Raw genomic sequence first — 27,540 nt, 5'->3', positions numbered from 1 at the left:
ATACTTTCAATAATTACTGTAGATCAATGCAATGTTAGCATAAAAAGAAAACAAAAATGTAAATGCATAGACAATAAAAACAACAAAAATACACAACATAATTCGAGATTTCTACCAACAAATCCCAACCTGCAATTTAAACAGGAAAGAAAAATCTGTAATATTTCGACTAAGATCAAGTCATACCAGGATAACACATGAACACCTACTAAAAAAAGCTGATCAACCCTATTGGAACCCTATTTCAACCCTAACTGTCTCACCGAAACTCTCACAGTAGACCACATTCCACACCAATGCAGAAAAACCGAACCTCAAAGACAAGAATATAAATTAAAGCCGGATACAGCTCTCACAGTCAAAGACCACATAAGAAACACTATAAACTTCTTGAAAGAAACCAACATGTACAACAAAATATAGCACCCAAGCATACAGCCGTCGCCAATGACCACGTAGTCAACGCGACTAATTTACTCAACTTCGATTTATTAAAGTATTAATTTTGATTTAGTTTATGCATTAATCATGTTGGAAGTTTTTTCTTTAACACTTTGAGTGCTTTGCCACCCATAGGTGACGCTGAAATTTTCATACGAAAATTTCGTAGGAAATTTTGGTCGTTTATATAGTTGAAAATACTCATATTAATTACTGTAAACTGTGGATCATAAATGTAACAAATTATTCTGAACAACATGAAAATGCTGTTTGCAATATATTCCGCGAGACCGCAGATGCGGATTTTCAGAACAGCTTTGCAAACTTATACAGTGTTTCGTCAGTAATATAGGAAATACAATATTATATGTATAGGTAATATATTGAAATGGTAAAAATTCTTCGAGTCGCCAAAAAACGTTCTCACAGATGTTTCCTTTGAAAAATGGAAAATCGGGTCAATAACATGACGTTATTCCGAAATTTCTTCCCTTTGAATGGTTTAAAAGCGATGAAAGCTCGATGAAATCAAAAGTATTCTAATTATTCTTGTTCTGTGATGTAATTTGACGAATGTCATAGTCAATTAAGTTCAATAAAATCAGAATTAATTGAATTTTTTCGAAAATAGGACGAGGGCGCCTTCTATTCAACGAATAGGATTAACTACACACTTTTGAATCTGTAGGTTCATTAGTTCCCTCGCTCTACCGCTACATGGCGACACATGTATCTTTTTTATAGAAATCGTCTTCCCATATTTTAATAATCAATTTATTGATAACATTGCGAAATAACTAATTTTATTGGAATTGATTCTGAATTTAATTTTAATACGTGTTCTTGAATTAAGGTTTGATTATAGAATGAATAACAAACGATTTTGTTTTTAAAATAAAATTGAATACGATCAAACGACGATAGCTTTAAACATTAATCATTTGTCTACAAATACAAATAGAACTCTTCTTGATCGATGGCTTTGATAACAGAACTCTTCTTAACCGACGACCACATTTTTGTGGCGATCATCAGAGTCGTCGATCAAAAAGAGTTCTGTTATCAATGTCGCCGATTAAGAAGAGTTCTATTTGTATTTACGGACAGATGATTAAAGCTATCGTCGTTTGATCGTATTCAATTTTATTTTAAAAACAAAATCATTTGCTATTCATTCTGTAATCAAATCTTAATTCAAGAGCACGTATTAAAATTCAATTTAGAATCAATTCCAATAAAATTAGTTATTTTGGCAAAGTTATAAATTAATTAATTATTAAATATACAAAAACAATTCCTATATTTTTTCTTTGCTATCATCAAAGCTGTCGGTCAAGAAGAATACTGTTATCAAAGCCATTGGTCAAGAAGAGTTTTGTTTAAAAAACTCTTATTTATATTTAAAACTATCGTTGTTTGATCGGTTTATGGAATATAGGTTGTGTTATACTGCGGGTCGGAAGGTGCAAACTTTGTGTTCAAAATTATGCTATTACACTTCATTATACTATCTTTTGTTGGAAATGTAGGAAATGATATTAGAATGGTAAACAATTTTGTTTTCGCATAAGTGTTTTGCAAAAAGAAGCTTATTTGTAAAAATTATCCAGACTTGGAGTATTACAAATGTTCAAGTTTCACCATTTTCTAATTTTATCTTGTCCGTAAAGCAATTTACGATCATCAATAAAACGTAAAAGTTTACTTCATTAGAAAGCACAATTTTGTTCTGTAATTATTTATTTGACTGCTAACAGTATCGGTCGAATACGATCAAGGAAATATGAATTTTAAATTACATATAAGAGGCTACGAAAATACTTTAAATTTTTTAATTTAATGTCATTAAAGACATCCAGAGCAACACTTGCAAGGTCAAAGTCGCCGACTAAAAAATTATTACTCTATAACAAATTATTATCTTTTATATCTTTCTATAAGTTATATCACCACGGTACTTCTATTATGAATACAGCTTGAATGTATACTTCCATTACAAAATCAAAATTCAGGCACATAATTTCTATATAGCGTCATAAAAAGCTCTTGAAATAAAAACGTAAAATATCGGGAAGATATCAAAAGAGGGAACTGAGGAGGTGACATCAATCACGATTCAATCGACAGCGTTAGAAAAATCAAAATCAACAAATTGTCAAGGCAGGCCATGTGCCTTCTGTCAGCACGCTTCCCCTTCCTAAGGGAAGTTTCTTCGGTCCCACGTGTGCGAAACAAAGGATATACTAGCAGAATATTCTCGGGACGCATATTGTGTCGTGGAAGACATTCCTGTATTGACCATTGCCGCGAAGGGATGAAATAGAGAAATCTTGTATTTTTAAACGCGTCCATTAAATTCGGTGAAACCTCGCTTAACTGTTAATTATTTTATTGTAGTTTTGGACAAAGTGTGCTATGTGTAATATCAAAAAGGAAATAAAGAATTATGTTATTTATAAGTAATCATTCTCGCGCTTTCATTTTGTTTATTTAGCTAGATTTATTACAATTTGTGAAAAGTGACAGTGAAATAAACTAACAAGTTGTAAGTTCTGTGACGCAGCTATGACATCACTTATGTGGTATATTATTTCTTCGTGAACACCCATTTTCACCGAAATTGGATTATTTTTAAACAAAAGGTGAGTCTCTTTTAAACTGTCTACACGTTTTTGATGTAAAATAGGTCGCTGTTAATAATAATAATAATATCTGTTAATAATAGATCTGTTAATTGTTAGATTTAAAATCTTGTTTATTAGATAAAAAGATTATTTCGCCTTTAAAATATGTGAATTTGTTGTTTTGCGATTTTTTGACAACTGAGAAGAATAACTTTTGATATTCCTTGTTTCTTTCGAATAACAAACACTGATATTGAACAAATTCAATTTATTCGATTTACACGTATAAAGAATAATAATAATTCGTTTATCCCTTATCCATGAATAACGAATAACTGCACATGATATTTAACCGGTTAACTGTGGCGATCTTTTACTAAAGCACGCACCAGTGTGTGCCGCGATAATCAAGCGATGACGAGTTAGCTCTCAAGAATTTATGAATCCATCTCAAATCATTTACACTTTTTATTTGTTTATTTAATTTCGTGTTGACCTCTAAACATTTTAAACATATTACAATTTACGAATATAATTTAGTTTTCGCTAAAATTACAATTTAAATATCAAATTGTAACAAAATTTTACGCATAACGGATATAGTCGTCATGACACAAAATTCTGCCACATCTCCATGACGGATATAGTCGTCAAACACACTTAACTGGTTAATTGTCGCATTCGATATTTGACTGAACTTTTTGTTGTACAACTACACTGCCGTGATGCAAACGTGCTTGTTCAAGATCATAATTCACCGTCACGCTCGAATCCATCACTCTCGCAACTCACTGACTCGTTTTTCATAATTAGTTAAAAAACAAAATCTTAACAAACATTTTGGTAGAGAAAAAACTTGTTCGGTACTACTTCAGCTATCACCCCATGCAATTATACCTACCTGTGAATGAAGTTAGCCATTCCATTTTACGAAAAATAGAAAGCTTTTTGCAATCAGTTTATGCTAGCTTTCTATCGCATTAATTTACCGAAAACTTATTGACTATTTTCTATTCGAAGAAAATATAAAATTTCATTCATCGAAAAAACATCACTTCTGTTTAGATATTGTATAATATTGTATCAGTTGTATCAACTAGTATTTTGTTTGTAAAACTATTGTCGAAATATTTTGGTTTACAGAAAAAATGTTGAGATATAACATTTTTAAAAACTTCCGTACAATGATAAACGTTATATTTTAGTTTTTACAGTATTGATAATCTATAACTGGATAGTTTAATATTTGTTCATCTACAAAATCGAAACTACTTTAATTACTAATTATTTATTATTATTAAAACTTTAAACAAACCGTTCATGTTACCATTGCAATCATTAAATTTTGTACATTGTGATAAAGGACAAAGATTACAGTATTCTCTCCGTAAATGTTACTTCTGCGGGTCTTGATTGTAACATTTATAGAATAGGTACTACACTCTTTGTAGTGTGCCGAACGTAGAAAGAGACAGCGATACAAAAGACAAGGAGAGATAGAATTTCGAACGTTCGGCAAACATGAAAGACTCATGCGTGTTCTGTCTTTTAAATTCAAAAATCAAAATTATTTATTTTAGGTTTTTCGTGAATGAAACTTTGATTATCGTTTTCGTCTCGTTTTTCTGATTAAAATGGTATCAAACACGGTATAATTAAAATCATAATTACTTGTATAGCTAGCCTTTAGGAGGAATTCGTACCTCTACCATAAATGTAAAGTTCGCCGTAAGTATGAAAGCCCGAAACTTTTATGGCTTGTTACATAAGTAATTACGATCGTAATTATATCATGTTTAGTGTCATTTTAATCAGGAAAACTAGACAAATACGACAGTAAAAGTTTCATGAAAAAATAGTAAGAAATAAGAAAGTTGCAATCTTTTCCTTTGCTTGCATTAGTATGTGTCTCACCGATATTCGATCCTCGTCGTTTCGGCGATTGATCGTGTTTCATTCTTGACTAATTTCGAGGGGGATCCCCCAGTAGTGGGGGATTTTTTTAACATTTACGGAGAAAATACTGTACTTACTTTCAGAGATGATATTTATGAATTTGTTAGTTCCTTGTATTGCTATGAGATGGCTCCAGAGGCGCCATTTTCTGTGTATTGATATTGCAGTATTCTTTCTTTGTAATTTTGTAATTATTGTTTGCAAGTGTGAAAAAGATCTCTAAATAAAAATTTTATTCTCACTACTGAGGGATCCCCCTCGGAATCGATCAAATATTTAATAATCTCGACCATTGAAGTGGCGAGAAAAAAAAGATTTCAACTTTCTTATTTCTTATTATTTCTTCGTAGAATTTTTACCGCCCTACTCGTCTCGTTTTTCTTATTAAAATGACACCACACACGATATAATTGCGATCATAATTACTTATGTAGCAAACCAGAAAAGTTTCGCACTTTCACACTTACGGTAAATTTTACATTACGTCAGAGATATGACGTCTTAATAGCTTGCTACACAAATAATTATGATCGTGATTATTTAGTATTTAGTGTCCTTTTAATCAGAAAAATGAGACGAATAGGATAGTAAAAATTTCATTGACGGAAAATCAAAAATAAAGAATTTTAATTTTTGAAATTAAAAGATTGGACTCGTACGCATTCTTTCATGTTTGCCGAACGTTTCGAACCGCAGTCCCTATTTATTTTTATATCGTTGTCCGTTTCTACATTATTCGGCACACTACAAAGAATGTAGCGCCCCTTGAGATGTGAAACTGTAGACCCGACGTTTTCACACTAACAGAGAGAGTATTGTAAATACTAAACATATAGAGATAGAGTTTTCATAATACTTTTGTATTTATACATATAAGAGAGCCATTGATTACAGAATTAAAAACATGCATAACTAAATACTTGTTGGTATAATACAGACATATTTAATAATTCAGACAATTATTTACATTATAAATTGTGTTAGAAGTATCAAATATATATGCAATATAATATTAACAAAACTGTGACAATAATGGTAGTGATAAATTTTATAATATAGTAATTTATATGAAATCGCGCAATAATAAGCGTTAAGTAGCGGCAACATATTCCACAAAATCGAAAAATCCTCGGTAGTATAGTGGTCAGTATCCCCGCCTGTCACGCGGGAGACCGGGGTTCGATTCCCCGCCGGGGAGGATTTATTTTTTTCCCAAAATTAACAATTATTATTATTATAAATCTCTATATCAATTTAATTCTTTGTTTTATGATATATTTCTCAAATACATCTGCAAGAAATGACCGAGGTATAGCGTAAAGGTTGAATCAAATATATTTGTGGGCGTAAAATAAAAGTTAATATGTATTCTCGCAAACTGTGACTGCTTTGTTCACGTCAAGACGGTTACAACAAGAATGCCCCGAAAAGGATACTTCTAGTCTTAGAACCCCCTTCGTCAGTCTATAGCCTGCGAACTATTTCTAGCTTTTATGGTTCCCTTTGAGGGCCATTGACGAACATTCATGGCCTACATTCGACTTTCCAATATATGAAATATTAGCTCTCGAATTTTCTTACACATCAATCAGGATTGATTATTCACTATTACAGTTGTAGCGTCTTTATAATGTGCATATAAACCTAAACCATTTATGACTATACGTGACGTCAGGGAAAACCCAAATTGTTTTAGGGCACTATAATTTTTAAGAAATATCAACCATACTTAACCGTCATACTGTAAACCGGTCCTGAAAAATTAGAATTCTTTCCAAGTACCTGCACAACCTAACTGTTAGCCCAGCCTTCCTCCTTCTACCTTCTACTTCCTTCCTCTTGTAGTAGATAAGGTAAGGGTTAAGCATAAAGGAAAGATCAGTAATGCACTGGACATAAAGATGCTTTATTACGTAATCGTCCTGCCGATCGTACGCACTAACTGCCGAATGACCTACTCCCCGCTCGACTCTTCGACGTTGCCGAACGGAGACGACGTTTCCCCGAATTCTCTTCCCTTTACCGATCGGTGGAATATTCTCATACGCACATATAATACTATACTCTATCCATTTCCCCCCTCTACAACGCACCCTGCGATTGGTACAACCACCACTTTAACATTCAAAATTATCTTCTTCGCACATTCCAAACTGTACAAAACTCAGAATCAATCGAACTCTCATCAAGTTAACTTTAAAATCTAACACAAACCTAATGCTGAATAAACGCATTCAGCAGTCTAAATAATTTAAGAACTCTTTTAAAACCTATTCTATACATAATCAAGTTCACTCGGTACATTGGGTGCAACAATCGTGCTGCCTTCAAAAACATTGCAAAGAGCACGACACAACAACAGTATTAAAACAAATAAAGTTAACATACTATGTGTATTTTGTATTCAGCTATCCCTGACTTATCAAATTATAATTAAATTTGTTAGAAATGGATTGAAATAAAATGCACCTAAATATTAAACGTAGATCCAGAAATGTATGGATACAAAGATTTGGGAACGTATACATTCGGGAAACTAGAAATTTCTAGGTATAGAAATTTGAGAACATGGAAATTCGTGAGTCCAAGAAGTTGTACATATAGTAATTTGGATAGATGGAGATTTGGGAACTCAATAATTTGTAGGTATAGAAATTTGGAGATCCATTAATTTAGGGTATTAAGAAGTTTGAGACCTTGGGACTTGGAATCCTAGAATTACTAGAATTCCAGGAACTCTATACTCTGGGAATTTAATATTGGAAGTAAATTAAAAAATAATACACCGTTACATCTAGCGGCACGTGGCTCACAGCGTTGGTAGGAAGTAGCATTCACTTACAAATGTTTAGGTATAGACAATTAAGCCTACCCTAAAGTCTCTAAGTTGACGAAATTATTTTACACTTTTTACACGTGCGTAGCTGAATACAGTACCCTATCGTAAACACCGTCGACCATATTCCGTTAAGACCTACTCGGCCGCATGGTCCTTGCGACCCGAAAAAAATTTCGTGTAACAAGTTTATAATTTACAATGTTTTTACCTGCTAGACGTCGGAGTGACTTCGGAACAGGAAATTAATTCTACCCTCTGAGTTTCAAGGGATAATGCCTTTCCGAAGATAAGAACATACAGGATGTTAAAAAAACGGTCACTATTTATATAGTACATATATAGGACACACTGTATTAAAATAAAAAAGCTTTATTAAACATAGGTCGAAAGGTCAATCGTTTCTGAGATATAAACATTTTTGTTTGCTAGAATTATGATTGATTACTACGTTTTCGATGTTTTTTTTTATCTACAATTGCTAATCCACAACTGACTGATTCTCAATGAAATCTACTGCCGGCACTTGAATAAGAACATGCAAAACACGGTTTATAAACACTAAATTGACATCGCATGTGATGGAAGCAACTGAATCATGATACTAGTAAAGGAAAATGTTTGTCTCAGAAAAGGTTGACTTTTGACCTATGTTTACTAAAGCTTTTTTACTCAGTACAGTGTGTTCTGTATACCGTATAAATATAAATGTTTTTTTCACCTTTTGTATAGAGCGGAAAGACGCAAAAAAAGATTTACCAGTTTACCCTCTAATACATTACATATTCTCGTTTACATTGAATGAAATATCTTACAATGACACTTGTCGTAAATATTCAATGACGTTCCTCGACATACAGTACGTCGACAAATGTATACTTTTATGAGCTTGGAGGGCCGTTGTTTAAATGCGAAAGTGAAAGTAAAAAATGTTCAAGCGTTTGGAGAAATATGGTGTCCAAACTACAACGTGCTCATTATTGGGTCCTATAAGACTAAACAGTTAAGAGGTGCATCGACTTTATGGTATCCTGACCGTTTCTCTATTCAATCACTTTAACAGTGTTTCTCTATACAATTCATTTTTGAATCTGAAGCTTTTGTATTAATTTAAAAATAATGCAATAGGACTTGAACTCAATATTGAAGAGTATTAAAAATACTAGTGTTATTGGTTTTGTAAATGCGAGTGAATTTGGCGAGTAAATGGAATGACGAATGAGAGATGAGTGCTAAAGAGAGAGAGAAAGAGAGAGAGAGAGAGAGAGATTTCAAAATGACGAATGGATGATTAGAGTGTTTGAAACGAAGCAAATGGTGGGCTGGGTGAGGAAAGAATGAGAGGGAATGTGTGAGAGAGCGAAAGGATAGTACGTGAATCATTGGTGATGAAAGGCGAAGTGTGCGTCAGATGATGACTGGACGTAAAGACAGCAACAAATGGAATACGACTATAATACAGTATATGAAACTACAACAAATTTAACTCATCGTGAATTAATAATTAGGGATAACAATCGTCAACCAAGAGTAATAACAAAGAAATAAATTACATGCAGGCAAAACCTACATTGCTATAAATGTTAAAAGTATTAGAAATTAAAAACCAAAAGATCCAACTTTGAAATAACAAGTATGATGCGGACATAATATTATAATACGATTAAAAACCAGTTGAATATCAATGTACACGTCAATGAACATGTCATTTTACTGTACATTTCATGTCAATTTAATTCAATCGTCAGATTAGATAATAATTTTGTATGTACAGTAATAATTTTGCAGAAGTAAGAACAACCTTTCAGTACTTGGCCTGCCCTTTTTAATACAGTATTTAAGGGGGGCAATATCTTTAAAATCTTAAAAAATTACAAATTTTTTTTTTTCTATAAAATGTTAGTGTAACATCTTAGAAATATTGTCTCAAAATTTTAAAGTGAAATACGAAGCCCTTTTGAAGTTATGGCCGATTAGCACCGCGGGTATACACGCGTTCAGTGCGGAGGACTAAAACTTTAAACGCGTTCTTCTCAAAACTACATTCTTAAAATTGGCGTGGCTGATAACTCAAAAACTAGTTTATCAATCGCGCTCAAATTTTTTCCACATATCCATGACAATACTATCTAACTATGAAGCTAAATGTATGAAATAAATTGAATATTAAAGTCCTCTTTATTGCAAAACATTGTAAAAATTTTCAATAAAATTCAAAGTTTTTCTCTAAATGAGCGCCATTTCTTCAATTTTACATATTTTGCACATTTCTGAGATTCATCTACTAACTGTGAATGTTAGTTTTCAAAACATTGTCTGCAAACTTGCTTCAGACCAATATATCTTTCGCTAGAACCCACGCCGATTCACGGGACACGCCAAAACACTTCCAGAAAGGATTGTCATACTTCCGGCATTTTGAAATATTTTGCAAAACAGAAAATATTCTGTAATAGGCAATAGTTATAATAAATTATACTTGAAATTTCGAAAATGCAAAACAAAGGTGTCTTATACAAAAAAAATTCACAAACATCAGCTTATTTTCATCTGTCTAAAGGTATTGCCCCCTTAAACCTTCGAAAAATACCCTTAGTGTGGAGAAAGCGTATTGACAGAATGCAAGTTCTGGACCCAATGATTATTTACTTCCACTCTTCTAACATACGAGCCTTCAAAAAAGTATTCAGAAACTTCGACTTAGGTCACACGATCTCCAAGTATCAATATATTTTATACTGCTCTTTACACTGTTTTGTTTTTATTTTATAGCCTTTTCAAAATTATTACGATATATTATAAAAGTAGAAAATTTATATTTATTGACCATCTAAGAGTTCATAAGGATATGTTCAATAGAAAATTACTGCAAATATTTGTATAGCTTTCAATAAGCAATAATTCGAATAATTCTTCATTATCTGGTAACTGCTATACACGAAAATTCACATAACTGAAATACAAGATTATAGCCACTATAATGTTTATCGCGTCATTACATAAATACAAATGCTGGTATAATGTTAGCATAATGGCTATCTGTGTTTCCTCTCGTTCCATAAATTAATAATATTTCTCCTAATTCTCGACATTTCATACGTTTTTGGAAATTTAGAGGATTCCGCATACTGTCTATAATAATTAAGTATTAATTCTGTATTAGTGTTACTTATTTTAATTTTTGTATAAAGAAATATAAATGTTGAAAATTCATCGTTAGCTTACATTTTATTCAGAAGATTAAACTAACTTAACTTTGAAATATTGGTATAAATATAATATCTCGAAATTTGTAATTTATTTTCTTGACACATCTTGCGCGGGCACTTTGCCGCCAAACCCTTATCGTGTAGCGGGCGATTTTTTACAGTTCGGACGCAAAATTCCTTCTGCATAAAATAGTTGTAGTTTTTAAATATTAGGCTTTTTTTAAATAAAACTTTTAGTCTATTCGATCTTATTGTAAAAACATCACAAAAACCCATCGATAACAATAATCCATCAATAATCCGTGAAAAACGACTTTAGTCGCTTCCCGCGCAAGATGTGTTAAGATCAAATTTTTGAAAAACTGAAAATACAAGAAAGGGTTCTGCAAGACGAGGTAGAAAATGATTGATACGCTAGCTGAGTTCGATTTCAAAAATACTATATACAGTGTTCATTCTATATACGCAAAAATGTCCTTTCCAATATAAGCAAAAATGTTATTCCCACCACTGGGGGGAAGACCCCTCGAGACGTCCGAAGTTCGCTCGCCGGGAAATGTAACATGATCCGGGCCTTTTTTATTTTTGACTTTTTCGTTATCAAACTTTTACCAATTAATTCTTGACATTTTTCCGATTAAAATGAGACCAAATACGATATAATTTGAACTATATTTACTGGTTTAATTGACGATAAAAGTTTGTCACGCCGAAGAGGATAGCGAGTCAAAAAGAAAGAGACGCTACGATCGTGGCAGACGGCAAAGATCAAAAGTCTGTTCGATTGTTTGCAATACTTGAGCATTGCTCATTTTTTTTTTTTCATCCATTTTTTTATATAACTTTTTCCATCATATTCGTGACGTTTTCCTGATTAAAATGAGACCAAACACGACGTTATTTGAGTTATATTTACTTGCAATATCTTATTAGAGTAAAGTCATCGATGTACGAGGTAACACTTGAAATTACAAGTAAATATGTCCCGAAGTATGTCGTGTTTGGTCTCATTTTAATGAGAAAAATGTTACAAATATGATGGGAAAAAAAAAAAGTTTTTATTCTTGCATTAGGAGTGTCCTTCTAGTAGGTCACCGTTTGTTTACGTTCGGTCTCCTTCGCTCGAAATGTAGCACCTTTACGATATACGCAAATGGCGACCGTAATATTTTTCTCTTCTGTCCTTTTCTACGTTCGGCAAGACATCAATCAATGTAGGACCTATACGATATACGCAAAACCTCAGACCCGAAAGATTTGCGTATATAGAATGAACACTGTATATTCCAGGGGTGGCCAACCTGCGGCTCGCGAGCCACATGCGGCTCTTTGAAGGATTATTTGTGGCTCTCGATAAATGTATCCAAATTTCCTTTTCATTTTTGTGCTACTATATTTTAAAAAATTATTATCATTCCGTATGTGTTTCAAAATGTCTTTGAAATTACTGACGACAAATATGAAAGACTAAGTGCAACGTTGTAACAAATTTCATTTCCGTCCAAGTTAAGAATGATATGACTCATCGAAAACTGCGCTATCGAAAATTGCGGCTCGCGAAACATTTCAAATTTTGAAAAATGGCTTGGACTATCAAGGAGCTTGGCCACCCCTGGTATATTCTATAAGCTGATTCCGTGGGCGAAGTAGTGTCCTCGGGAGAAGGATGTCTTTCCAAGGTCTGTAGACGAATGCCCTCTTCCCGTTCCGCGAGGTATCCTAGTCCCCGCGAAACTTGAGGCTCTAGAGTTGTTTTATGGCCTGGACGTCACAGCGTCAGGCCTCTACCCCGTGGCGGTCGTCGTAGGACGGCCATGTGCTCGTCGTCCCTGCTTTATTAGGGTGGGTCACTGGGAATTTTTTAACCGTTCCTAAATTCGTATTAGAGAACTAAATACTAAAACTTCTGCTAATAGATTCCTACACTAAAAATCATTGTATTTCGTCTATATTTATCAAATGCTATTTGATTATATAAGAAAAATTCAAAAATAGTGCTTCGAAAGAAAGTTTAACCCACCATGCGTTTGTGCCGTGTCTTTGTTCGACGAACAATCAGAGAAAGCTTCCTCGAACACGTGCGGCTACGAGTTCTCAGGATTGTTATTCTTGCGGAACACCGTACATAAACGGCGTCCCTTTCGTTTACAGTCCTTTACTGTCCCGCATTTCAAGAGAGCTATTAAACCTAGCCTTCCAAAGCCTGATAGTTGCTATACGGTACTGTAATATTAAGATTTTGTATTAAATATAATATCTAGCGATTCTATAATACGTTTTATAAGTCATGCTTATAAAGAGAAATATTAGAGACTTTAGAAAATAAATACAAATATTAAATTTCGTAAGTTTGATATCGTTGAATTTATATGCGTTCAAAATCGATGTGGATATCACCAGGTCCTCGGTAGTATAGTGGTCAGTATCCCCGCCTGTCACGCGGGAGACCGGGGTTCGATTCCCCGCCGGGGAGAGTACATATTTTTATTACTTTTGCTAACTATTATTTAGTTAAAATCATACTAATTATTTTTACGTTCAAGTATTTGCGTATATAGGAAATAGGCGGCGAAATAAAATAATATGCAGAAATAGTTTGTAAAAAGAAACTTTAATACTAGATCGAGAAACACGGAAAAGCACGTCTCCTTTTTTCAAGGACAAAGTTCAAAATGAGGAAGGTCGTTGAAAAAATATTCGTTACAAGTCAATAGACCCTATGGGATTATCGAATTCACTATGTAAAATACTCTTTTTTATTAAAATCACCTTAGCAATCTAATGAGAATAATCTCTTAATTTTAAAAAAGAAGATGTAAACATTTATATTTTTTTATTACGATGATTTATTGATAACTGATATTGGAAACAGATTTAGGAATTGGCGATTAATGAGAATGACTAAATTCGACTATTAAATGCATAAAATTTATAACCATTAACATCAAAACTGGCGAAGCGATCAAATGATCCTTTTACAAGTTTCTTATGTTAAGATGCAAAATTTGTTAAGGTTTTCTTGGAATGTTGATTTTTATCAAGACAAAGAATTAATATGTATAATAATTTGGCTTTTATCATTCGTCTCTTTTTTAATTTTGTTCCTAATTTTAAAATAAGTATGCATTATACACTAGTAGGATTAATGTTAAACTGGTGTTATTATATTTATGAGAAGATCAACGATCTGGAATACAAAGAAACTATTTATATTTTAATTTAACACCACCGTGTTTATTTTCAGAGGACTGGCGTGTCCTTGCCGAGAGATCCATTGCCATCCTGAGCCATAACCACATGTTCAAATCCTGATTTATGGTAGGGTCTGCCTTAAACTGTCTACGACGTGCCGCTTAAATCCTACCTCTTTATCGCAACAACACTCGAATTTTCTAACATGAGTTAGTCTTATCTTATCGGAATAGATAATGCTTAATAAAGTTAACTGTTCTCATTCAAAAATGTTTGTTAGACTTAACTACTAGCATGAATTCATTCAAATTTAAATTAAATAAATCTAAATTGTTAAATTCATATAACAAAATTTTCTATTTTTTACATTACCCCTTCCATAATTTCTTTTATATCAAATTAAATATAAAAATTAGATTTACTCGAATAGTAACAAATGTACGGTACTCTCATTATTGCTTAAAAATAATTCAGTATATAAATTTACATTTTTAAAATGTAGCAAAACATTTACAAGTTGAATTATAATTTATTGTTATATATCAAATTTTTGTACCTTTTTATGCCAAATTCTTGTACCAAATATAATGGTAAAAGCTCCATTGACGAAAAACCAAAAATAAAGAATTTTGATTTTTGAATTTAAAAGACAGAACACGCACGAGTCTTTCATGTTTGCCGAACGCTTCAACCTTCTGCCTCTCTTTCTTTTCCATTCGCCGTCCTCTTTTATGTTAAAAACTTTAATCACTCGTTACATATGCAATTGTTAACGTAATTATATCATGTTTGGTGTCATTTTATTCAGGAAAAATAGACAAATACGCCAGTAAAAGTTTCATGAAAAAAATAGTAAGAAATAAGAAAATTGCAATCTTTTCCTTTGCTTGCATTAGTATGTGTTTCACCGATATTCGAACCTCGTCATTTCGGCAACTGATCGTGTTTTATTCTTGACTGATTCCGAGGGGGATAAAATTTTTATACTTACGGTAGAGATCTTTTTCACATTTATGGGGAGAATACTGTACCTAGAAAGTTGTAGGTTAAGAAGTTAAAGGTGTTTGGAATTATAACAGAAACATCATTCAATCTCATAAGTGTTCTTTATTTTTTGTAAAATTATACAGCCAAAATAATATCGTAATTTATAATGCAAAATTTCAGAACATAGACATTCGATTCGCGTTTCATTGCCGCACGACTCGTGGACAATTTATTTGATCAATAAATAGCCAGCGTGTCAATTTTATAGGTACTTATTTTTATTCGCTCTAGCGGCATTTAATCGAAATAATAATGTTACACAGTACAACGCAGTCTCGCTACAATCAACGAAAGCCACTTAGACTATCTTGTAGGTGTTCTTTATTCTTTGTAAAATCATACAGGCATAAGCGACCGGAGTCTACACAATGTAGTCAAGCGAGATACAAGTGACATGATCGTTCAAAAGGGACAAACGAAGATCAGGGTGTCGTTCGAAAATTCAAAATCCCTTATTTTCTCCTGCACGAATTCCACGACACTACTGACGCATCGTTCTCCCTACAAATGTAGACACACACTCAGACACGCACGCACACACACGCTTGCAAATTCAGGTGGCTCGAAACGCGCGAAATCTCGTAAAAATCTTACACAGAAGTTTGCCGTTCCCCCGTGATTGAAAAAACGAAAAGAAAAGAACAACCTAATCATTGTGAAAATACAGACAAATGTAATACACGTGTACACCTAAGCTCTAAGAAAAAACTAGAAATTCTTTGCAGATTAATTATCTAAAATATATGTATATATATATGTAATGTATATATCAGCTAAACGATTACCGATTTGCAATTAAAAGTTCGGTGTTGATGAACGAACAATCGAAATAAGGGTTGGCCTTTTATACAAATAGCTCTGTGGTAAAATTTGATTTTTCTTCCCCTCCTACTACAATATAGATATATAATATACATATATATTTATATATTATATATAATATATATAATAGCTAATAAATAATCCGTAGTTAAATTTAATTAGTTTAAATCCCGTTAATCTGACGGTACCTATCCAACGCTTAAAGTATTAAATCGCTTACGTGTTACGTCTTATCTCGTTTTTCGTCCATAATTTTTCAAAAAAAGAACTTTCTTTATCTACTATACCCTTATTTAATAATGATTCACGTTACATAACGAAGTCGTGTACGATGGATTACCGATGCGTTCACGTCACTATTCGAACAGCCTTCAAGAATTTCGCGTCGAACTAATGATGCAAAAATTGAAATATGTCTGCTGGAATAAAATTTTTGCAGACGCGTGGCTGAAGATAAAGTAACGACTTACTGTTAAATTTTTACAACGACGAGGATGGAGGAAACGCTGCTCGAAGATAGTTTTATTGGAAAAATTAGTTCTGTGCATTTGGAGGAATGAAGATATGAGTTTTTAAATTTTTACTGTTATGCTATTAAAGGTATTTTTGTGTTATTGTTACAAATACTGAAAGGCAACTTTTTGAAAGTTTTTGGAAGAAAACTAAAGTGTTAATTATGAACAATGTAATTTGATATATTTAATTATATACAATATAAAATATACTGTATGATTTATAATTTATAATATAATAATCCAGAATTCGTAATTTATTTATAAATTATTTCGTAGCTGAATATAATTGAAATATATCATTTATTACATATGTCATATACATCATTTATATACATATGTATATAATATGATATAATATCTAATTTATTAGATATATTATATATAATATTATAAAGTAAATAACACAATATATAATATATTTATTATATGTGTCATATAAGTCATATGTCATAGATTGTACATATATAATTATTACATATGTTACAGATAAATATTTCAGCTATACACAGCTACATTTAATGAAAATCTGAAAAAGAAAACTCGTTTGTAATTAATCTTTTTTACAGATAAAAAGTTTAAATTTATCAGTAAAAGTGCTCATTTTACAAACGTCAAACGAACGTAATTTATCTCATTTTCATTCAACGCAATTTATCAAATGTAATTTATCTCATTTTCGTGTAATATAATTTATCTCATTTTTATTCGATGTAATTTATCAAAATTTATCTGATTTTCACTCAGAGTAATTTATCCAATGTACCTCATCTCCAGACAGGAAATTACATTAAAGCATTTTTTACAAAACAGAAATCTTGATATCAACGTTATTTATTTGAAGATTTCGCGAAAGAATTGCATTTCTTTAAAAAAATCGTTTCAATGTCATAGCAAGTTCACTCCTCCTTTATACGAGCAGAATATTTTTCTAAAATTTAGCAACTTGTTTTTAGAATACGTTTTATGTACGATAGTTTAGGCATCTATTTAGGAAACGTGCATAAGTATTATTTCGATCGTAGCTTTTTTATCGTAGAACCGATAGCGATGATAACAGAGTGATAGTCAGAGCTAGACATAATTTCAGATAATCTAAAAATACAAATATTCGTATAAAATGGAAGTACTTGAAAAACAAAATTAATTTATTTTATGAATGATACTTGTAGACCCCAAATTAAAAACTTCAAACGAAACTTTTGAAAATTTTAATAAAAACATTCAATCGAAGTACATTTCAATTTAAAGACCTTTTTATTTGAAATGAGATTTTAATGCATACAAAATTTCATTTCATCGAATTATTACGCGAATTCCGAATCCTTATTTGAATGACTAGAATATAATAAATAATAATTATTGTTTTTACCATTATTATGCATAATAATAATATATAATCATTAAAAAAGTAACAGTTATTATTTATTCTATTCGTAAAACTAAAATAAGAAATAATTCAGAATTCTTGTAATAATTCAACAAAATCAAATCTAATTTGAATTCAAATATTTTTATACAAAACAAAATTAGAATAAGTATTTCACAAGCATCTTCATTTTATACAAACTTGACTAAAAAGATTATTTGAATTAATGTCTAATTCCGGTGACAGACTGATTACTTCGAGGAACGATCGATAAAAGCCGGCCCGATAATTCCCGCAAGTTTTCACGCCGAAGCATATAAGAGAAATAACGAGTGTACTAATTAGAATTTTTGCATTTCGAGTTTGCACGAATGAAGTAATACGAAGTATGATTCGAGTGGAGGTCGGTGATCAGTATAACTGAAAATTTAGTCGGGGAACAGGCAACGCGTGCTCTCGATGTTTAATTCCTCGCCGTTCGATAATTCCAATTACGAACATGCGCTCGGTGATTAAGCTCGAATAGACACTTGATTTCCGATTCATCGGGCAAACCGGTTCACGAATGGACGAATCTGAAATGAACGAGCGAAGAAAACAGTCGACAGAACCAAACCTTCAGGGACGTTAAGCGTTTAAGAATGCGACATAATCGGATGTAACATACGCGCGCAATTAATATCCCTCTCGGTCGCAGACGTACATGTATATGTATATATATATATGTATATGTATCTATAAAATGTACAAATAATTACGCGAAAATGCGACGAGCGTGAGAGGTCGATCGACGAATAAAACCTGTTCGATCAAAATTCCTTCGGATCTTTTATGCATTTAATTACGCCGAGTGAAACGCGAGAGATGCGAATCGTCGATCGCGTAACACGCCATGTTTCTTTGGTCAGGAGACTAAAACACGAGATCCTTGGAAACTTCATTTTTTCTACAAATTTTATCTCGTATCTTTATTTCGGTGCAGATTTTGCAATTAATAGGTTCAATCCTGCAGAGGAAACGATTGTTGCATGATACGCTAGTACTTTAATTAAGATTCTAGTTATATTGCCACTTGTGGAGTTTTGCGTAGCATTTTTTTTAATTAATCTTTTGATTATAGTATATGGTTAAGATTTTGAATTTAAATATTTGGGGATTGAATTATGGAAATAATTATAATTATTGAAACAGTTTGGAGATTTAGAACATTGATTTGGGAATTTTTGAATGTGAAGACTTGACAGTTTAGGAGTTTAAGGATTTGATGACTTGAAAATTTGGGGATTTAAAAATATAATATTGGAAAATTTGGAAATCTAGAAATTCAAGAATTTTGAAATTTAAAAATCTGAATTCGAAATTTAGAGATGTACAATTTTAGGTATTTTGGTATTTAGGTGTTTAAGTATTTGGGTATTTAGGTGTTTATGTATTTAGGTATTTAGGTATTTAGGTATTTAGGAATTTGGGTATTTAGGTACTTGGGTATTTAGTTAGTTAGGTATTTAGGTATTTGGGTATTTAGGTATTTTGGTATTTTGGTATTTAGGTATTTAGGTTTCTGGGTATTTAGGTATTTGGAAATTTGGGTATTTGGGTATTTAGGTACTTAGGTACTTAGATGCTTAGGTACTTAGGTATTTGGGTACTCGGGTACTTAGGTACTTAAGTACTTAGGCACTGAGGTACATAAAAATTGACGAAATCAGAAACATACCTAATTTCAAAATCACAAATTCCTAAATGCAAGAATATTAAAATATACAAATTTTCAAAATAAGAACTCTCAAATATAAAAGAATTTACAAATCATAAAAATTCTCAAATACAAATCTTCAAATTCTAAACCTACTCATCAAACTCCCAAACTCTAAAATTTGTAAACTCGCAAATATTCAAATTTTTAATTATACTTGCAACCTCCACGTGGCAATATAACGAAAGTCTAGTATAAGGTGTCCGAGAAAAAAAAGAACGTCAGAAGGAACATAAGGGAACCTCGGATGTGATGTTTTTTTTTCCTGAACGTTTTCAAATATTTGAGTTTCGAAAATCTGTCTCTCGCATTTCCATTCACACATTTTTCACAACCCAGCCACAACAGCGAATACACAATCGATTTTCGGCGTGACGCTTTGAACAAGCTGAATATTAAGACGCATCTACACGAAGAAATAGAGTTTCGCTATTTTTTTTCCGTTTTATCTTTTCTTAGTTCTCATCTAACGAACAAACAGTGTTTATTAGAGTTTATGTATATTTATATATGTAATAATAATAATAATCGTAATAATAATAATAATCATTCATAATATCAATTCATCCCAACAACAAGTTTTAAGGTATCTTTTGATAGTGTTTCTGTATTTTTTTTTCACTTTTCATTTTCATCAGTTCCCTCTCGTCTTTCTTTTCAATCGTACTTTCTTCCTCGTCAATATATCTCTGTTCATTATATATTTATATATATATTTATTTATTTATTTTTATACTTCTTTTATATATATATATGTATAGACTGATATCAACACGTATAACATCGAATTCATCTATTAATCTTTTATTTCTTCATTTTCTCGGAAAAAACTGCGATAGCTGAATGAATTCTTAATTACATTTCTCGTTTTTCATTTTTGATCGGAACGAGCTCGATCGCGCTCAAGTCGACTAATTTTTTTTTTTGTTTAGTTTCGGCGGGTTTTTTTGGGTTAACTACACTCTCGCTCTTTTTACCGTGCCACGCGACACTTATTCTAAGAAAAAACGAAATTTCGAGGCGTTTCTTTCCTCAACTTCGAATACTCAGGTTCTTATTCTTCGACGTTCTTTGCGTTTATGCCTTTTTAACGGTTCAAGGACACGCGCAATCGTTGCAATTAATTGTACACGCACGCAGATTAGCTGCTCGGTTAATTATCGTGGAATGAAACGGTGATGTGTCGTATCTTTCTTTATATCTCGAGTCTGTGGTTTAACCGTTCTGCGATCTTATATCCGATGGTATTTCAGACTTTTTATTACGGACACAGTTTATGATATTAAGAATACAGTTTTTCTTTTTGAGAAATTTTTACTGATATCGAATTATCGATCGCTGAAAGTAACTGACATATTAAACAGTAACTAAGAGCAATAAAATTGATGTAGTGGGGAGTGTAGACTTTTTACATGAAAAATGGCGACGTAGAGAAGTGTTATTAAAATGGCGACGTAGTTTAAGTATTATTCGAAATAATTGTTGTTTATTTGTAAATTGTTTATTCGAAATAATTGTATTCGATATTTATTTTGTTATTAATATATTGCTGTTATATTATTCAATTTATAATATTTAATAACGAAATAATATACTGTTCTTTTTTAAGTCAATTTTGGATATTAAATTTGAACTTAGAATTAGTGTATTTCAGTATTAAAGTAATGAATTATTCTAATACTAGTAGAATTTGGATTTGAAATTTCAGTATTTGAATATTTTGTTTTCATATTTTTCAAATTAATGTGATTGATATTTCAAATTGAAATATTTGAGTATTTGAATTTCTGAGTATTCGAATTTTTGAGTATTATAATCATTTAAACATTAGTAGAGTTTGCATTTGAAAGTTGAATATTTAAATATTTGAGTATTCGAATCATTTGAATTCAGATTTAAAATTAATATGTTTAAATATTCACGTACTCAAATACTTATACATTTGAACTTTCGAATAAAATTAAAATATTAAATAGTAGCTTACAAATGTTATAATGAATGGTAGAACCTTCTCTTTCCATATCACCATTTTTCCTAAAAAAAATCGAACATTCCAGATAATTTACTATCACAAACTATGTTCATAATAATACATACTGATTAAACGACATAACATTTTTATTATATCCGATGATTTACATTAACCCTTAATTCTTGCAATGGAGTGTACATTCCAGTGAATTATTCCTTGTCCACTCACCAAATTAGTAATACATGTAATTGACAGATTACAAGATTTAAAATAACTGAAGACCGAGAGCTGTTATTTGTTAATTGACCGTATGACTCCATCGAAAGAGTTGAGGGTTAAACTTTCTAGTCAAAGAATATCATGTATAACAGGAGATACAAGATCGCTAGGGATTAAACTGAAGTGCAGTTGGTCGAACCAAAATATGAACTCGGCAGTAACCATAATGACTCTATCCTGACACGGTGCGTTGACATTCATGATCCTATATATATGTATAGATATATTGTATATATAGTACTGTACAGTCGGTAAAAACAAGAAATTTTTGAACGAATATTTTACGTATCACGCGTACAGACTGTTTGAACGAATTTTCACGTTGGGAATAGAAATCAAGCAATGAAAACTATCTCTTATTTGTTCCACGAATGTATGTGTACAGATCAATATTTTGTATTAGTATTCCTCTTTGTAGTGATTTTGCTAATCGGTTTGGTCAAAACAACATTGAACAAGTTTTATATATTCTAAATTATGATTGACATGTAGTTCATTGTTTAATTTTATCTTATATAATTGAAGTTGTGAGTTTGATAAATGTTTCAGATTGACAATAAATTTAGACATGTTTCATATTTTAAACATTCGAACTGTTCAAAGTTTGGTTATAAGTCTTATATTTTGCATACTGAATAACTTATTTATCTTCACTTGTGATTCAATGAAATTGTATTTCAAGTGTTTGAACTAAGAGAGTGAATTGAAATGATTCGGACAGTATAGATAACTTAATAAATGCAAAAGATATCAGGAATATTTTTTCTGTATATAAAAGAGTAATAAAAATGCTGAATATTAGCAATGAGACCAAATAGGACATGTGTTTTAATTACTTTTGTTTCATTCTTTTTGAACTCTTTTATTTGCTGCTAAAATAAGTATTATATGTTAAGAAATGTTTATTATATAAACAGATATTATATGTTAGAAAAATTTGTTAAAATATGAATAATAAATTAAACTGTACTATTGACAATTCAATTTTTAGATTGACATTATTCTTCAGTAATGTCTTAGAATTAAGTTTGTAAATAAATACTTGTTTTAATACTTGATATAGTAAGACATTATCTAGGAATCTAAAGATGTCATATTTTTATACAAGATGTTGCAAAAAAGATATCTGAAGCTTTAAAGGCTTACAGTACTTGTCAAGTTAAGTAAGAAATGTTTAAGTGATATAGATGTTGTAGATGACTCTTTCAATATGAACTCAATTTTTATAATTACTAATATTCTTTTATTGAATGTACACATATGAATTGATTTAGAGGTACCATTAATTTAAGTTTACAGAATAATACTAAATTATAATTAATATGGTTATTTCATTATTAACAATTTCAGTGTTTTGTTCTAATACAAGAAGGGTAAATGTACATTTGTAAGTATGTACATTACCCTTCAAAAGTTTCTAATCAGCTAAACAGAAGTTTAAAAACAGCTTACAGAGTTTTTATGAGAATCAAAATTTTATATACCATGAAAATTTGTATGTATTAGTGTTACGTATAGCAAGATCAACTCAAAAGCAATGGAAAAGAATATTACTACAATTTTGACTCTTTAAAGTTCAATAACTTCCAGCAAAGTATTTCACTAACTCATTTTTTATATGTATAAATTTGATCCAAGAATAACAAAAACGCTGTTTTTGAACTTTTAACTATACTTAAAATTGTATAAATTGTTGAAATAACTAAAATCTGTGCTCTATAAATATTATACATATACCACAATGAAGATACCTAAATCATATACAAAATTAATTTAACTTTAACCAAAGATCTGATACATTAGTTACTAAACTTCAAAAATTGAAATTTATATAAACACTTAGTAAACATAATCTGTATACTGATTAGACATTTCTTACTTATTTCAATGAGTACTATGAGCTCTTAAAATTTACAATACTTTTATTACTTTATACAGGATATTCCATTAATTTTATTACAACGCAATTTTTCTGTAATCTCTAATAGTACGCAAAAATGTTAGAAGGGTTGTTTGAAGAAAAAAATATTATGGTAAATTGAACCTGTTTCTCAAGATCATATTTTCATACCTGGGACCAAAACCAATCCAATGACCAACAACACTATCTTCATTTAATCAATTTCATGAAGATACAAGTAATAATCCCACTTAAAGAAACATCAAACTTGAAATCTTCAAAATATGTCCTTGAAAGAAGTTCTTCACTAAAATATTTGTTTGTTTGAATCAAACAATCCTCTTTGACATTTTTGCGTGCCATTAAAAATAACATATATCGTCTTGTAATAGAGTTAGAGACACTGTATATTCAATAATCGAAATTTTCTTTAAATACAGGTGAAATATTGAACAGTGAATCTCATTTTATGAATTCCTCACGAAAGGATCCGTTCAAGAAGTCTGTACATGCGTTGGAATGTGATAAAGTCGCTATAGGGTAAAGCTTCCTTCGACAATAATTGTACAAAAACTCGTTCACACGCTGGTTTAGCCTGCAGTGAAACGTGGCAGTATTGATCAGTAAGTAGACAGTGTAATACGATATGATACAGAGAGCGAGTGCAATCGGAAATCACTCCTGTAACGCAGTCGCGAATCATGCATCGAGAGACAACGGTGTTTATGGTGTTCATTGATTTCACATTCGAGTCGACAGGATGTTCGAGAACGAGGTTTTATTTTGTATATTCATATACATCGTCGAGCCAGCTTTCAGATTTTTAACGATGTGACAAGAGTGTCTCGCAACGTGATTCGCATACACACAGAAGTATAGCGTGTCATTGTCATTGAAATCGAAGTACCATAATTAGGCGAAACTTATGGCCTGAATATCGACAGCGTTCGATGGGACAGTATGAGCTAAATTCTCGAATATCAGCGTAGAAAGGATATACATCATCCTCGTTTGGTGTTCGATGAACTTTCGCGGTAGTTTCTAGGTCGTTCGATCAGATTTCGACATTTTTATGACATTACTTTTCATGGAGAATTGTGTTATTTTATTTCAAGAAATTACTCAAAAAATCATTCAAGTGTTTGAGTATATATAAACAATTAATTAAACAAATTTTTTAAATCGAATATTCAATCAGATTTTTTAATATAAACAATTATCTCAAATTTATGAAAACTGTTTTTCTAACATTACGGTTTTATTAGGTAACCACAGAATTGGTATTTTTTTTAATGTTATTAGTTTTAAATAAGAAAGAAATTTACAATAATTCTACATTTATAATAAAAACGATGAAAATATAAGGATAACCTGTTTTATTAATTATTAAATTTTATAAAATTCATGAGTTTTATAATTTTATATTTCTGTTTATATTAAGAATTAAATTATTTTATCATAAGTACAATAATTCAAATATTTGACTTAAATGGGACTTTACAACATAACCAATATAACATACCAAATCTTTAATGAATTTTTTGCAAAAGAAGTTGATCAATCCTTAATAATTTCTTGAAATAAAGTTCTTCAATTCCATCCTTTACCAGATTGAAAATAAAAATACAATGAAATACTTTATTTGAATTTATCGTCTCAAACAAAATTTTCAAATGGAGACATTTCGAACAACGGTTTATCAAACGAAATGTCCAGATCTGATCAGAACACGAGAGGAGTAACAAGCGTCGACCAGTTAGAATAAATCTAAAAAAAAAGCCATCCCCGTCGCCCTAGTACTCGAAGAAGGTTCCCCGAAATCTCAGCTCTGCCTCCACGTTCGTCCCTCGCTCGTGACTTTCTCTAAATTACTTGGTACGGTTAATTAATTATTTGGTACGATCATTGGCGCCTCTAAACACCGGGGAAACAGTCCGGGCCCAGCTACGGAATCGTCCCTAATGTCTTTTCCTTTAAAACGAGACTCCAAATCCTCGGACGTTCCACAACAGCCCGACTGTTTCCATCGATACGATAAAACTTCAAATGAAAAGGATCCCTATCGTTACGTAAATAACACCAGCTCGTTCGTAGCGAACCGTTTAATGACGACGATTAATTCGACTGCTGAAACCGCTAAGTAGTACGTTTCCAGGTTAAGCTTCGACCACTTAAGTTATCGGTCCGGCACTTGTCTGGTCGAGGATCGCGATATCCTCATTGACGATCAGCTCAAGGGCCTGGACCTGGAGTGGCTTCGTTCAGGATCATCTCCGATCGCGTCTCCGATTTTGTATCTTTTTTTATTTTAACAGAGAACACATGTAAAGGGGGTCATTAACGAGGATACCCTCGAAGTTTACGCAGCTCAGAGAACTCGGACTCGACCCAACTTCAGGACTAGTCAACATCATTCGAGGACGTAATCGATCCCGAAGATCGTTCGTCCAACACGTTGGAGTCGGAATCCAGTATATAGCGTTCTCCTGGAGATGGACGATCGGAAACGGTCCCGAAACAAATTCCTAGGTGCACCTATGACAAAACTCGTAGAGATTCGCCCTTAAAGCAGCCATTTGGCTACCAGGATCATGATTAAATGCGGTGCCAAGCTGGTGATCGACGCTGTTCCGGTCACTCTGACGTCGCTATCCTTCAAGAACACCTCGTCGATCACGTGGATGATGCCGTTGGTGCACTCGACGTCTGGACGGAACACAGAAATCCATTTTCCCCCCCACTCGATCTGGTAATCTGTAAAGAGAAACGATTTTTCATCGGTAAATTGATGATGGAGAAATTTATGGGTGACTGATGGGTTATCGGATGAAACGAAGCGAGTTGCGATGTTGCTGCAGCGATAGACAGTTTCCAGTGAGCGTTCGTTTGTCGAGCATGAAATAGGGCGATTACTAGTAAGTTGCGGTTCAAAATCAAATTATCAGGTCTGCGAAACACAAAGACGCAAAATGCATGTAGCTATAGGTTAGCATGATCGATTCGTTCGTTGACTTTGTTTTTTTAGGTCCAAGGAAATTGAGTTTGGTATTCGATTAACCTATTTATTCACTGCATTGTGGGATATTGCTACAGAAGATGGACGGAAATGTTTCACTCGAGTTTAATTAAACGGAATGCATACGATATTGATGTCACGAAATATTTTAATATTATTATAAAATTATAAGAGATAACATAGATATATCTACAGAAATTTAATCATTTTTTTCTTTATATTAAAATTGATGGGAAAATATAAAAATTTTAAATTTACAAGTTTATATAATTATAATTTTACGAATTTGGGTTTACAAACTTATGAATTCACAAGTTTTCAAATTTACAATTTCACGAATTCATAAATTTAGAAATTTACAAATTCGCGAATTTATAAATTTAAAAATTTTCGAACATACAAATCTACAAATTTACAAAGTGATAAATTCACAAATGACAAATATACAAATTTACAAGTATGCAAATTTACAAATTTACAAATTTACAAGTATGCAAATTTACAAATTTACAAATTTACAAATTTACAAATTTACAAATTTACAAATTTACAAATTTACAAATTTACAAATTTACAAATTTACAAATTTACAAATTCACAAACTTACTA

General features: G+C 31.7%; 1 protein-coding gene, 1 long non-coding RNA gene and 2 other non-coding genes across 6 annotated transcripts in view; 3 read left to right on the top strand and 1 right to left on the bottom strand.

Moving 5' to 3' along the window:
* Positions 1 to 2,714: 2,714 nt before the first annotated feature.
* The window catches only part of LOC143265797 (uncharacterized), a 141,481-nt gene continuing 116,655 nt past the window's right edge, over positions 2,715 to 27,540 (top strand). Inside the window, exon 1 of the long non-coding RNA XR_013040500.1 lies at positions 2,715 to 3,083. This is a non-coding gene — a long non-coding RNA (uncharacterized LOC143265797). The remainder of the gene's footprint in view (positions 3,084 to 27,540) is intronic.
* On the top strand, positions 6,148 to 6,219 carry TRNAD-GUC (transfer RNA aspartic acid (anticodon GUC)). Its single transcript has one exon. It is a non-coding gene; the product is annotated as a tRNA-Asp (tRNA).
* Positions 13,468 to 13,539, top strand: TRNAD-GUC (transfer RNA aspartic acid (anticodon GUC)). Its single transcript has one exon. It is a non-coding gene; the product is annotated as a tRNA-Asp (tRNA).
* Fas1 (fasciclin 1 Fas1 domain-containing) overlaps positions 15,346 to 27,540 on the bottom strand; it is a 690,358-nt gene continuing 678,163 nt past the window's right edge. For all 3 annotated transcript variants that reach the window (XM_076539832.1, XM_076539833.1, XM_076539834.1), the window contains one exon: positions 15,346 to 26,669. In XM_076539832.1, coding sequence (XP_076395947.1) covers positions 26,479 to 26,669 — 191 coding nt within the window. In that variant the 3' untranslated portion in view covers positions 15,346 to 26,478. The remainder of the gene's footprint in view (positions 26,670 to 27,540) is intronic.

Source organism: Megachile rotundata, chromosome 14, assembly GCF_050947335.1.
Source record: "Megachile rotundata isolate GNS110a chromosome 14, iyMegRotu1, whole genome shotgun sequence".
NCBI classification, from domain to species: domain Eukaryota; kingdom Metazoa; phylum Arthropoda; class Insecta; order Hymenoptera; family Megachilidae; genus Megachile; species Megachile rotundata.
The sequence above is the reverse complement of the archived record's forward strand: the minus strand, read 5'-3'. Positions and strand labels throughout refer to the sequence as shown.